General features: G+C 35.5%; 2 protein-coding genes and 1 pseudogene across 2 annotated transcripts; 1 reads left to right on the plus strand and 2 right to left on the minus strand.

Annotated features, from left to right (window-relative positions):
* Positions 1–5: 5 nt before the first annotated feature.
* LOC131659595 (putative disease resistance RPP13-like protein 1) lies at positions 6–2,627 on the minus strand (the record flags this gene model as incomplete). The annotated part of the gene is made up of 1 exon (XM_058928767.1): positions 6–2,627. A coding segment is annotated over exon 1 (2,454 nt), but the record flags the coding sequence as incomplete, so codon positions are not given.
* Positions 2,628–4,945: 2,318 nt separating this feature from the next.
* On the plus strand, positions 4,946–7,019 carry LOC131593155 (uncharacterized). The gene has a single exon (XM_058865417.1). The coding sequence runs from the start codon at positions 5,213–5,215 to the stop codon at positions 6,650–6,652; it is 1,440 nt and encodes a 479-aa protein (XP_058721400.1). The 5' UTR covers positions 4,946–5,212; the 3' UTR covers positions 6,653–7,019.
* Positions 7,020–7,157: 138 nt separating this feature from the next.
* Positions 7,158–11,396, minus strand: LOC131593153 (putative disease resistance RPP13-like protein 1; annotated as a pseudogene).
* Positions 11,397–12,283: the final 887 nt, after the last annotated feature.

The following is a 12,283-nucleotide window of genomic DNA, read 5'->3' on the forward strand; positions in this document are numbered from 1 at the left end:
GATATACTAAGCTTCTTGAGAGAAGGTAGCTGGCCTAGTGGTGGAAGTGTCATGCAGTATTCACAATTATAAATGCCAATGGACACCATGTTAGAAAACGAAGAATTTCCCAACCAATTCGGAAAACTTGTCCCTCCATACAAATCAATGACTAGGCTCTTCAAGTTTATTGGTGGTTGCAACATTTCGAGCACAACTTTCACTTTTAGTGAATCTTCACTTTGTTTTCCCCATTTCAACTCCAACTCCTCAATTTTCTCTTTGTTTTTCAGATTGGCATCTTCTGCCTCTTTAGCATCAACGACATTGTAAAGGTTTTTTATGGTAAATTTTCCTTGTAGGTTTGGGAATTTCCTTAGCTCTTTGATAGATAACCCTTCATGTCGCTTACCCACTAAAAAAACAGTCAAAGTTTGGAGGTTTTCTAGTTCACCAATTTCCATAGGCAACTCTTTTATGTGAGTCCCACTTATATCAAGGTGACGTAAGCTGATTAAATTTCCCATATGCAGTGGCAATTTTGTGAGACTGTGGCAACGTGATAAATTTAAAGTTTGCAAATTGTAGAGGTTACATACTGTATCAGGCAAGCTTTTGATTGCAGTGTTGGAAAGATCTAGATACCGCAACTGCACCAAATTACCAATTGAATCTGATAGCTTGGTTATGTTTCTATACTGTGATAGCGACAAGATGCGCAACCTTTTGAATAGTGGTAACAGATCATCAACCACCGTGATGGATAACCAATTGTAGTACCTTCCACAATTAATGGGTAGGAAGCTTCGCAAGCATTTATAATTGTAGAAAGGCCTAAACTTCATGAGAATATCATACTCTTCTTGAATATATGATAAGTAACGGACCTTTTCAGAGATGTCACCAAATTCAAAAAGACAGCAAAATTTTCCAGATACTGATGTAGCTAAATCGTTGATAAGGTCATGCATGAAAAACAATTTTCCACGACCACCATCATTTGATTGTTGAATTAAGGATCTAGACAACAATTCTGCAAAGCAGTCATCACCTGCTTCCTCCGCCAATTTTCCCACATGAGAATAATCGAGGAAGCCTTCGGCCATCCACAACAGAACCAATTTCTTCCTATCAAGTGGGTGATCCTTTGGAAAAATTGAACAATACGCAAAACATCGTTTCAAATGAGACGGAAGAGATTGGTAACTTAAACGCAAAGCCGGCATAATGTTATCATTCGGTAAGTTCCATACTTCGCTATTCAAAATTGCAATCCATTCGGTTGTGTCTACTCTTGAACGTAGAAGTCCTCCTAGGGTTTTCGCGGCTATTGGCAATCCGCCACACTTTCTTGCAATCTTCCTACCAATCTCTTCAAGGGAAGTGTTTTTACTAGCATCATATCCATCACTTCCCAATGCATGTTTTGAGAGTATAAACCAACAATCTTCATGTGATAGAGGGTCTAATTTATAAATAGGAAATGTCTTAGCCATCTCTGCAACTTTTTGTTGACGCGTTGTTATAATCACCGAACTTCCAGTTTTTCCATCAACGAGGGGACTTACTAGCTCATCCCAGTCATTGTAACTGTCATTCCACAAATCATCTAGCACAAACAAAAATCTTTTCTTCCTCGTGATTTTATTTAATTCAACTCGAAGAATATCAAGGTTATCACTTTCCCATACTTTTGAAGCAGCCGATGTTGTATTTCTAACAACAGATTCAAGGAGAGACTTGGTTACTCTCACAACATCGAAGTCCTCTGATACACAAACCCAGACTTTGAAATCAAAATGTTGTTCAACTTTTTCATTATTGTAGACCAGTTGTGCAAGAGTTGTTTTTCCGACACCTCCCATACCCAAAATTGCAACAACACCTAAGTTATTGTTTTTGCTGATGCCACTGTCTGATAAAAGCATATTGATGATTGTATCTTTATCAACCTCCCTACCCACTATGACAGATTCATTAACCCCTGAACTTGAAGGTGGTCTTCGAGAAACTCTAGCAGTTTTTGTTTGCAATCCAAGGGTATCTTTATGTTGTGCAAAAGGTTCAAGTGTTTCACACATGATCTTCAATTGGGAATTCATATCTCTATAGAAGTTTTTGAAAGGAGATGAAAGAAAATTCAACAACTTATTAGTTCTGCTTCCAGCTTGTCTATTCTCCATCTTGCATCGAAGAGAGTCATAACTTATTTGATTGACCAAATCCTCAGCATCCAAGACAACATCTTTCAAGTCATCTAGCCAATTTTTGACAGCGGGAGTGCTGATCTGCTTCTCTTCTGCATCATCCAGCACAGCCTGAAGAGTGAGCAGGGTTGTTTGTAACTTTCTCAAGAGGGAGACATCCAGCTTGGTGTTTCGGATGTAATCAAGAAACTCAGTTGAGGCAAGTTTCTGAACTAAGGTTTGAAGAGTTGCAGAGAGAAAAGCACCTCCTATCATAGTTGCAGCTGCAGCCATCTTGTTTTGATTTTCTTAAAGCAAATAAGCTTGTAAAGAAGTTGTAGCTAATAGCTGAATTTTGAACGAGATAGAGAGCAAATGAAAGTAATGAAGAGCAAAGACTCAAGACGACTCAAATGTGAATGAGTGGACAAGAGTAGTTTTTTTGGATGGTTTGCTGTAAAGTAGAGAGCCACAAGAAGACTTGCTTGTTATAATTGATATTATTGTATGGGTCCATTATCCATAACAAAGACTCTACACAATCACAAAGTCAAATATGGTGTACAAGACTACTGCTATATACAGTTAATTGAAATTACAGTTTAGTTTCAACTTTCAAGCATTTATAAAAAAAATAGAGACTAGTCTTTGTTGAGCATTTTGTGTGATAAACGATGAACATAGCATATGATAAAATACTGACTACATATAATGAAACATATCTTTCTTCTATATTCATAAGAGGGATTGCATTATTACCTCCGAATTTTGTTCCTAGTTCTATAAATTTAATTTATCTTGACAAATCTCAATTTCAAATAAGATATTAGATTTCACCGCCAATATGTAGAAATAGTATGCAAATAATAATCAATAGCTAAAATCAAGGTTTACAAATAGTTAAGTTTACATACTGTATCGGAAAAGCTTTTGAATTTAGTGGAGGAGAGATCTACATACCACATTTGCACCAAACTGCCAGATGAATCCGTTAGTTTTGTGAGGTTTGTATACTCTGATAGCAATGACACACACAACTATTTGAGTGATGGCACCAAATCTTCAACCTCCTTCATGGATAAGTAATTGATGTCAGCCAATGCAAAGTAGGTGGTGTTTCCAACAGATGAGCACAACCTTCTATTCAAATGATTCTCTGAAAGAAAGATGGCTAGGTATGTGTCCTCTATGTTCAGGATCATTGTGTGATTCTAGAGTTCTAAGATTATGAAAAGCAAAATTGGCGTGTTGTGAAATTTTGATATGCACAAGGGAAGGAAATGGTTGAAAGGAAGAATTCAGAGCTTCTCCTCCGTGGACATGATAGAACTCTGGGCCAATTGTCTCAAATACCTTCATACGTTCAAGCTTTGATATCAAAATATTGTCCGGCGTTTGCATCATAGTGAGCAAGCTTTGTAAAGTTCGTTTTAGCAACTCTTCCCATACCCACAGTCACTACAACACCTAAATTATTATTTCTGATGGTGCCACTATCTAATGCGGGCATATTGACACTCTATCATTATCATCATTCCTACACACCATAGCAAAATGGTTGAAGGGAAGAATTGGGACTTTTTCCTCCATGGACATGATAGAACTCTAGGCCAATTGTCTCCAATACCTTCATACATTTTCATCAAGCTTTGATATCAAAATGTTGTCCGGCATTTCCATCAAAGTCAGCAAGCTTTGCAGAGTTTGTTTTAGAGACTCCTCCCATACCCAAAATTGAAACAACACGTAAATAATCGTTTATTACATAAATCACAAACAATTATAACAGTGTGGTATAACTGCACATATGGAATATGTTCATGCTGTATTTGGTTAAATGGATCATTTTTTATGATCTTTCATACAATTATTCAATGAATCTAGGGATACAATTGTAAGTTATGACTGTACAACAACTTAAGTTAAGTTACACGTTTTCCAAAAACAAAAAATGGGGCAACAAGCAAATTTTGAAGGATTTAAATTGAAACTGCTAGATACAAATTATAACATATTATTAATCAATAATAGTAAGAGCGGTTACCTTGTAAGATTAGAGTTTTCCATCGGAAAAAATGAATGAATATGAAAAAATTACTACCCTCGTTGTCGTCTAGGGTTTTAAGAATATGAGAGGATTACTAAGTACTAAATGTTCTTTACTTACTCTAAACAATTGTCGGGATTGTACGGATGAAGATGGCAGACTCAAATAAAGAACCTGTGTATGCCAACAAGTCATCTGCATGCCTTCATCTTTTCTTGACTATTTGTCCATAGTTATCAACCATAAGTCTATCACACATAGAATTTTTATATCACCATTAGGTTATGTCTGTAAGCTACAGTGAGGCTGATCATTATTTTTGGTTTGTTTCATGTTGCAGAATGAGTACATGCCCACTTATCATTGCATTTGCTAATTTAATTCATCTTTATACTCTCAAAATTATCATATTACAATTTACAAGCCTTAAATTTTATCACATAATGTCATAATTTAACCAGCATAATTATTTCTATTAGGAAAGAATCCAATGAAGTGAGTAACATATTACAATTTAAAATAATTATTTCTATTATTTTTATTTTGTATTTTAACTTTTCATTAAAATAATTTAATTATTGTTTTAACATATATGAAAAGTAACAATGGTTATGATTAAACAAGGACTAATGGAGCAGTTGACTTGGTAATGACTTGAGTAACATATTACAATGTTTTTTTTTTAAAAAAGCAAAAGCAGAATTCTAAACCAATACAAAATAGCCCCTTTACATTAGAGAGCACTAGAGTCACCACCACACTTTGAACTAGTCCCCAAACACACTACCTCTTAGAAACCCTCCAAAACTATTACAGATTGGCATTTATCAGTACAAGCAGAATAGCTACTAAATCAACCCAGAATCATTGGAAATAATTATTGAACTTTCCTGGAGAGTGTGTAAACCAGCTTTGGTATCTTTCCTCGAAATTTCAGCTGAAATTTCACACAACTTGTCACAGCCGATGTCATAAAGCGAATCAATTCTTACACACTAACATGCCAACTCTCATCCAAACTTGGAGATGGTTGGTGCGGCCTAAAGTGTGGAGATTTGTAGGTTTTGCCTCAGCTGTTGTTGGACTTGTCTGTTATGCTCTAAGCTCTTCCTTCAACTATCTCTTTGGAAAATGGAATCCCTTGAAGATTGTTCTTTACAGCGTATTCGGCCTCATCATCAGCCTCATGATTTTCTGTGCAGAGTTACTACCGCGCTCCACAAGTCTTCGGTTCAAAGCTCATACAGCATTTTCGGCACTGGCTTTCACATCTGCCTATTCCTTTTTCTTCGACAAAGTGGTGAAAGGGACACCAGATCTATATAGCCTCTTTTCATGCGCTGCCTTTGCTGTCATGTCTCTCAGCCTGTCGACGCAAACTCAGTTTGGATTTGAAATTGATCTTCTCTACTTCTTCCTCGGATGTCTAATTGTGCAACTCATGAAGATCAAATGGCAGCTATTCGTTGTTGGAGCAGCTTTCAGCTATGGTCTTATTATTACCCGTACTTCATTTTCTTCCATAGACGATGGAGAAAATAATCAGTACCCCGACCTCCATGATATTTTTGTGGTGACTCCAGGACTACAACTCACCAGTTCTAATATTGCTAATGCTAGCAATAACAATGGCATCAATTCACCACAGTTGGTGATCATCACTGATATTAGCAGTATGATGGAACAACTCAGGAAATTTGTGACTGCGCTTCAGCATGAAAATTCTAATTTCATTCAAATGCTTTTGGAGCATGTTAAAAATTATGTGGTGGCCGATCCTAACTACTTGATGGATGCACTGAAGCCAGAAACCATCAAAGGCCTTGAGGAAACAGCAAAGGTTATGGTGAGCGCTGGGTTTGAGAAGGATTTTTTCGATGTGTACATCAATTGCCGTAGGGAATGCTTAAACCAATGCCTAATGCATATATTTTTCGGGTTGCATAATTTCAGTGTCAAGGATGTCCATAGTATGCCGTGGAAAAACCTCGAAGCTGAGATTGAGAAATGGATTAAAGCTTTCAATGTCACTCTCAAGATACTCTTACCTGGCGAGAGACGACTCTGCAGTCGCATCTTATCCTCAACCACAGCTGATTTGTCCTTCGTGGAGATTTCTAGGGGATCCACCACTCAGCTATTGAATTTCGCCAACTCCATTGCCAATGGAAGCCGTTCTCCAGAGCGTTTGTTTAAAATGAGTGAGGTGTTTGAAACATTGCGTGATCTAATTCCAGACTTTGATTTGTTATTTTGTGAAGAGTACAGTGTGTCTCTAAGAAATGAAGCAATTACGATATGGGAGAGATTGGGGGAAGCAGTCAGAGAGATTTTCATGGAGTTGGAGGATCTAGTTGACAGTTCCTCAACGTATGGGCAGATGCGTAGGATTATGGATGCTTTGGAGAGCAGTTTGAATGAAAAGTTCAAATTCCAGTAGATTTTGTGTTGTGGATCTCCTTACCGATTCAGCATCGTAATTAGTATTTGCATTTCATTTGAGTTTGCATTTCATTTGGTTAGCATTTAGTGGTGTCTAAAAGGAAGAAGAAGTTGTAATTGTGTATTAACTGTTTTCATTTCAAACTTTGAGAGGTTAGTTAGATGTATGCTAATGACCAAAAGTCGCCGAAAAGAAGAAAATTAGTCAGAAATGAAGTTTTACTCAATCTTCAACATTTATTTATGCTTCGTGTTTTACATACTAAAAAAAGCAATGAAACAGAATTTATCTGAATCATATGATCATTCAAATGTTGAGAAAATATTACAAAGCTTCCGTAACTCAAATAGCTCGAGCTCATTTACAACCTTGCATTCAAATCAATATGTGAATGGGTTGAAATTGAGCGAAATGCATGGGCCCAAAATAAAGACATGACACAACCACATAGTTTCATGCATTTTATTAGCAGGAAAAAAAATACTAAGTGAAAGTAGTAAACTAAGGCTTAATTATAAGAAATTCGGAAAAAAATGGAAATAAAGTTAAAACTTCCTAGTAAAAACATAAAAAGAAAAATAAATGCTATTTTCTTGTTCTCTATTTGGAAACATGCAGGTTAGAACATGGAAATTATTTAGAATGTACTTTCTCAAACTAGTGGTGAATAATCTTCTCAGTAGCTCTTTCCTTTTAGAACCATTATCAAGAGTGATGTTGTGAGGTATTTGAGGAGCAGCTTTTGTAAAGATGGCAAGTGGGGGCGCATATAAATGTTGGTGACAACGTAGTTTCTAACGAAGATTGACCGTAGGCCTCTGATTCTTATGGCAACTCCAGTCTCCATCTCATTTGTATCACCGAAACAACACCTTCGAATCCTCAAAATCGAAGCTTCTAAATTCATATGCGAGAGATAAATCAAACACACATTCACGAGATGAAAGCATTGTGTGGCGCTAGAATGTGTTCTAGTAAATTCTCCAAAAAAATCAGTCACAAGGATCATAAAATCATGAATTAAGGATGAACTAGTGTCCTTAGTTTGATTAAACTAATTCCATTCCCAAGTCAAATCATTATCTCATTTTTTTCCTTCTAAGATCCCACAACTTTAACAGGAAAATATATGGAATCTGTTTTTACCAGATTCAATCTGTTACAGGAATTTAACGCATTTCCACATTAATGAACAGAAGATTTCAAAAAAAATATACTTTATGAATCAAATATTAGCAAAGCATGTGATGTGGAACACAAGATTTCAAACAACAATCAAATATTAAGAAAACATTACAAAGCTTACTGCATTCTACTCTATCTGTCTTCCTGATGCAGCTTATGAAGAATACACAAAGATGCAATCAAATGATGATCAAATACATACTTAATATTAGATACGCAAATCAAATCTTCCGAAAGTCAACTGAAAGTATTTGATTCCTCTAAAACAAGTTTACATGAAAAACCGCAACAATAGCATGCACCGCTTTTATCTTCAATTCACCAACTGGGCTGTTTTTCATCCACTTAGGTATCTCCTGAAAATAAGACCAAAAAAATTACTTTCCTTTTCAATATTGGCCAACAGTTTTCACAGAATCGTCGAAGAAGTAAAATTGGTAAGAGTTTAAGAAAATGAAGATCAAATAAGCATTTTCCTTTCATATTCCAAATGACAGATTGTCAAATTCTCATTATAGTATAAAATATTTCAATTCACAGACAAACACAATTCATAACAAAACACAATGTGTTATTTATTGAAGCTGAATAACAATATCTCAAAAAATAAACTCTTTCTATCAAACTAAAAAGCATTATAGAAAAGTCTCAAACACAAGTGATTCTTGGAATAAAAGTTGCTGCAAAAAGTAATACATTAAATCTCAAACAGAGGAACCATAAAATGTTGATCCATGAGATGATATATATGAAAATCTGTAAAGATGTGTTTGGATTGTGAAGATAAATAAACAAGTATGAAAGAGAAAGTCACACCTGAAACATCAAGAAGGCATCTTAATCTCTTATTGTGACATGGTAATTTATTTGTATGACAGGAATGTGAGCAATTTTGGACCAATTTTTCTTCCTTTCGTACCATTCTTCTAACTGAGGGCAATATTTGATGATCAGTCGCTTAAGAGAGGTTGGGAGGCTGTCTTCTGGTAATGACTTGAGTTGTTTACAGAAAGAAAATTGAAGTGATTTCAGCGAGGAAGGAAGGCAGTTTTCTGGCAATAACTTGAGATGTAAACAACTCAGAAAGTGGAGATTTTGGAGAGAGGAGAGGTATGGAAACACATTTCCTTCAAAGGACAGATTGCCACCGACAGTGAGAGATACAAGGGAGATGGGTAGAATCAAATCCATTGGCAAGGTGTTATCCATTTCACCACTTACTTGAATTGTCAATTCTGAAAGAGTAGTTAGGTCTTGGAGACCCCATTCCTTTACATGCGGCTTTGTTTCTCGGAAAGAAATATCAACTGATTGTAATTTGGAAGGTAGACAAACTCCTTCACAAAACAACAACTCTCCGGGACAGCTCAGACCCAAACATTCAAGATTGGTAAGCATATCCAACCGAAGATTGACTTTAAGTGATTCATTTGAGAGATGGGATATGATTTTAAGTGATTGGAGGGTTGAATGTCGACGTGAAGGACTTTCTGAAATAAAAATGGAATTCATACTCCTGCAATGTTTAATGAAAAGTGTTTGGAGCGCGGGGAAACCATCAAGTGGAAATGATGAAAGTGAATCGCAGCTATCCTCCATTTCAAAACTTACAAGTGATGGATGTGTAATTTTGAAATGTTTCAGAAGGCATGAAGGATAACTTGCTACACCCTACAATACGTAGTGATTGCAAAGTGGGTAGACCATTTGCCGGAAATTCAGTGAGAGACGGAATATGGCAGAGTTCCAAGTGAGTGAGACAGAGGCTTCTACGTATAATCATTTTCATAAAAGGAATAGACATTGAGGAACTTTCAAAAGTTGCAGGTTGCAATGGAGAGTTTGTCTCAAGCATTAAAGCTCTATAAACAAACTCTTTATAAACTAAATCTCCTTTAACTTTTACTTTTTTGATTGATGACAACCAATGCAAAGTATGTGGTGTTTCCTGTAGATTATGACAACCTCTTATTTCAATTTCTTCCATGGAAGAAAGGTGACTAGGCAAATGTCCCCTTAGTTCAGGACAATTATCTAACTCCATTCTTCTGAGTCGAGGAAATGCAAACTTTAAACCTTCAAAAGGAAACCATTCCTTCCAATTTGGCATGTCGTAAAATTTCATTTCCTCAAGGGATGGAAATGGTTGGAAGGTAGAATTGGAACGTTCTCCTTCTTGAACACAATAAAATTCTGATCCAATTCTCTCCAACATCAACAATCTCAATATACTCAGCTTCTTGAGAGAAGGTAGCTGCCCTAGCGGTGGAAGTGTTATGCAATTTTCACAATTATGGATGCTCAGGGACACCATGTTAGAAAACGAAGAATTTCCAAACCAACTCGGAAAACTTCTCCCACCATACAAGTCGATGAGTAGGCTCTTTAAACTTATTGGCGGTTGCAACATTTCAAGCACATCTTTCACTTTTAGCAAGTCTTTACTTTGTATTCCCCACATCAGTTGTAACTCCTCAATTTTTTCTTTGTTTTTCAGGTTTGAATTTTCTGCCTCTTTGGCATCAGCAACATTATGCAGCTCCTTGATGGTAAGTTTTCCCTGTAGGTTTGGAAATTTCCTTAGCTCTTCGATACTTAACCCTTCATGTTCCCTACCCACACAGAAAACAGTCAAAGTTTGGAGGTTTTCTAGTCCACCAATTTCCATAGGTAACTCTTTTATGTCAGTCCCACTTATATCAAGATGACGTAAACTGATTAAATTTCCCATATGCACTGGCAATTTAGTGAGACTGTAGCAACCTAATAATTTCAAAGTTTGCAAATTGTAAAGGTTACATACTGAATCAGGCAAATATTTGATTTTAGTGTTTGAAAGATCTAGATACCGCAAGGGTATCTCATATGATATTCGATGAATTCTAGCACTTTTTGTTTGCAAATCCAGGATATTTGAATATATTAAAAAAGGTTCAAGTTTTTCACACATGATCTTTAAATGGGAATTGATATCTCTATAGAAGTTTTCGAAAGGAGGTGAAAGAAAACTCAACACCTGATCAGTTCTGCTTCCAGCTTGTCTATTCTCTGTAGCCATTTCACTGAGAAAATCCTCAGCATCTAAGACAACATCTTTCAAATCATGTAGCCATTTTTTGACCAAAAGATTGTTGATCTGCCTCTCTTCTGCATCATCCAGCTTAGCATGTAGAGTGAGGAGGGTTGTTTGTAACTTACTCAAGAGGGAGACATCCAGCTTGGTGTTTCTGAAGTAATGAAGAAACTTTGTTAAAACAAGTTTCTCAACTAAGGTTTGAACAGTTGCAGAGAGAAAAACATCTCCTATCATAGTTGCAGCTGCAGCCATCTTGTTTTGATTTTGTTAAGCAAGTAAGGAAGTTGTATCTAATAGGTGAATTTTGAAAGTGATAAAGAGGTATGGAAATTGAGGTATAGCAGTAATTGCAAGTAAGAAGCAAAGACTCAATATCATATGAATGAATGGTTGGGCTGTAAAGGTAGACACCAGAAGAGTCGCATGTGAATGAATAGCATTAGTAATAATACTTTTTTGATTCAAAGCAAAGCTCACTAAGTGTTTATGGACCCATATCCCAATATATGTAATGAAAAGTTATCTTTAAAAAAGCAATTGGCATCTTTGAATAAAGATAATAGTGATTTTACTAAATTGCATTATTAGTTACTGGTGTGTTTTCTACTATTATAAATACAAAGTTCAAGTAATAGTGATTAGTGAATAAAGAGTAATGTGTATAATATAAGTTTACTGGTATAAATGAAAAAATAACAATTAATGTTTGCTTACTATTTCTGGTGAAACTTAATATCCTAATAGATTCTGAGATTTTTGGTGTTTATCTCAGCTCAAGAAATTTTAAGCATTTACAAAACTTCTTTTTTTGAAAACTCTTATATAGGATACAATCAGGTACTGAATACATATAATGTAGAAAAGTTCAATCATTATATGCCAAGTCACAGCCGATGTCAGCGGATGGCTCAACCAACCATCTGAGACGAGTGTGCCAACCGGAGTTAGAGCAGAAGTTTTCAACGGTAATATTTTTGAGCATATGATTCTCCATTTACATATATATATATATATATATATATATATATATATATATATATATATATATATATATATATATATATATATATATATATATATATATAAACTCAGAATATTACAATGCCTACTATATTCTAATCTTGCTTATGTATATTATGAAGAATATACAAAGATGCCGATGATAAGAAAATACATACTGAGTAACTAAGTAAGTCTAAACCTGTTGCAATTACAACCATTTTGTCCTCTCAAACATTTTAACTAGAAGAGAATCATTACAATAACATGCCCTACTTTTGTTTTCAATTCATCAACTGAGCTTATTTTCATCACTTAGGCATATACATGTTCGTTAAGATAATTCAACAGTTGGATCAATAAATAGT

Source organism: Vicia villosa, linkage group LG3 (assembly GCF_029867415.1).
Source record: "Vicia villosa cultivar HV-30 ecotype Madison, WI linkage group LG3, Vvil1.0, whole genome shotgun sequence".
Taxonomy (NCBI): domain Eukaryota; kingdom Viridiplantae; phylum Streptophyta; class Magnoliopsida; order Fabales; family Fabaceae; genus Vicia; species Vicia villosa.

What these genes read in the sequence shown, in the direction of transcription:
- LOC131593155 (XM_058865417.1), top strand. Translation starts at nt 5,213, where the DNA reads ATGCCAACTCTCATCCAAACTTGGAGATGGTTGGTGCGGCCTAAAGTG.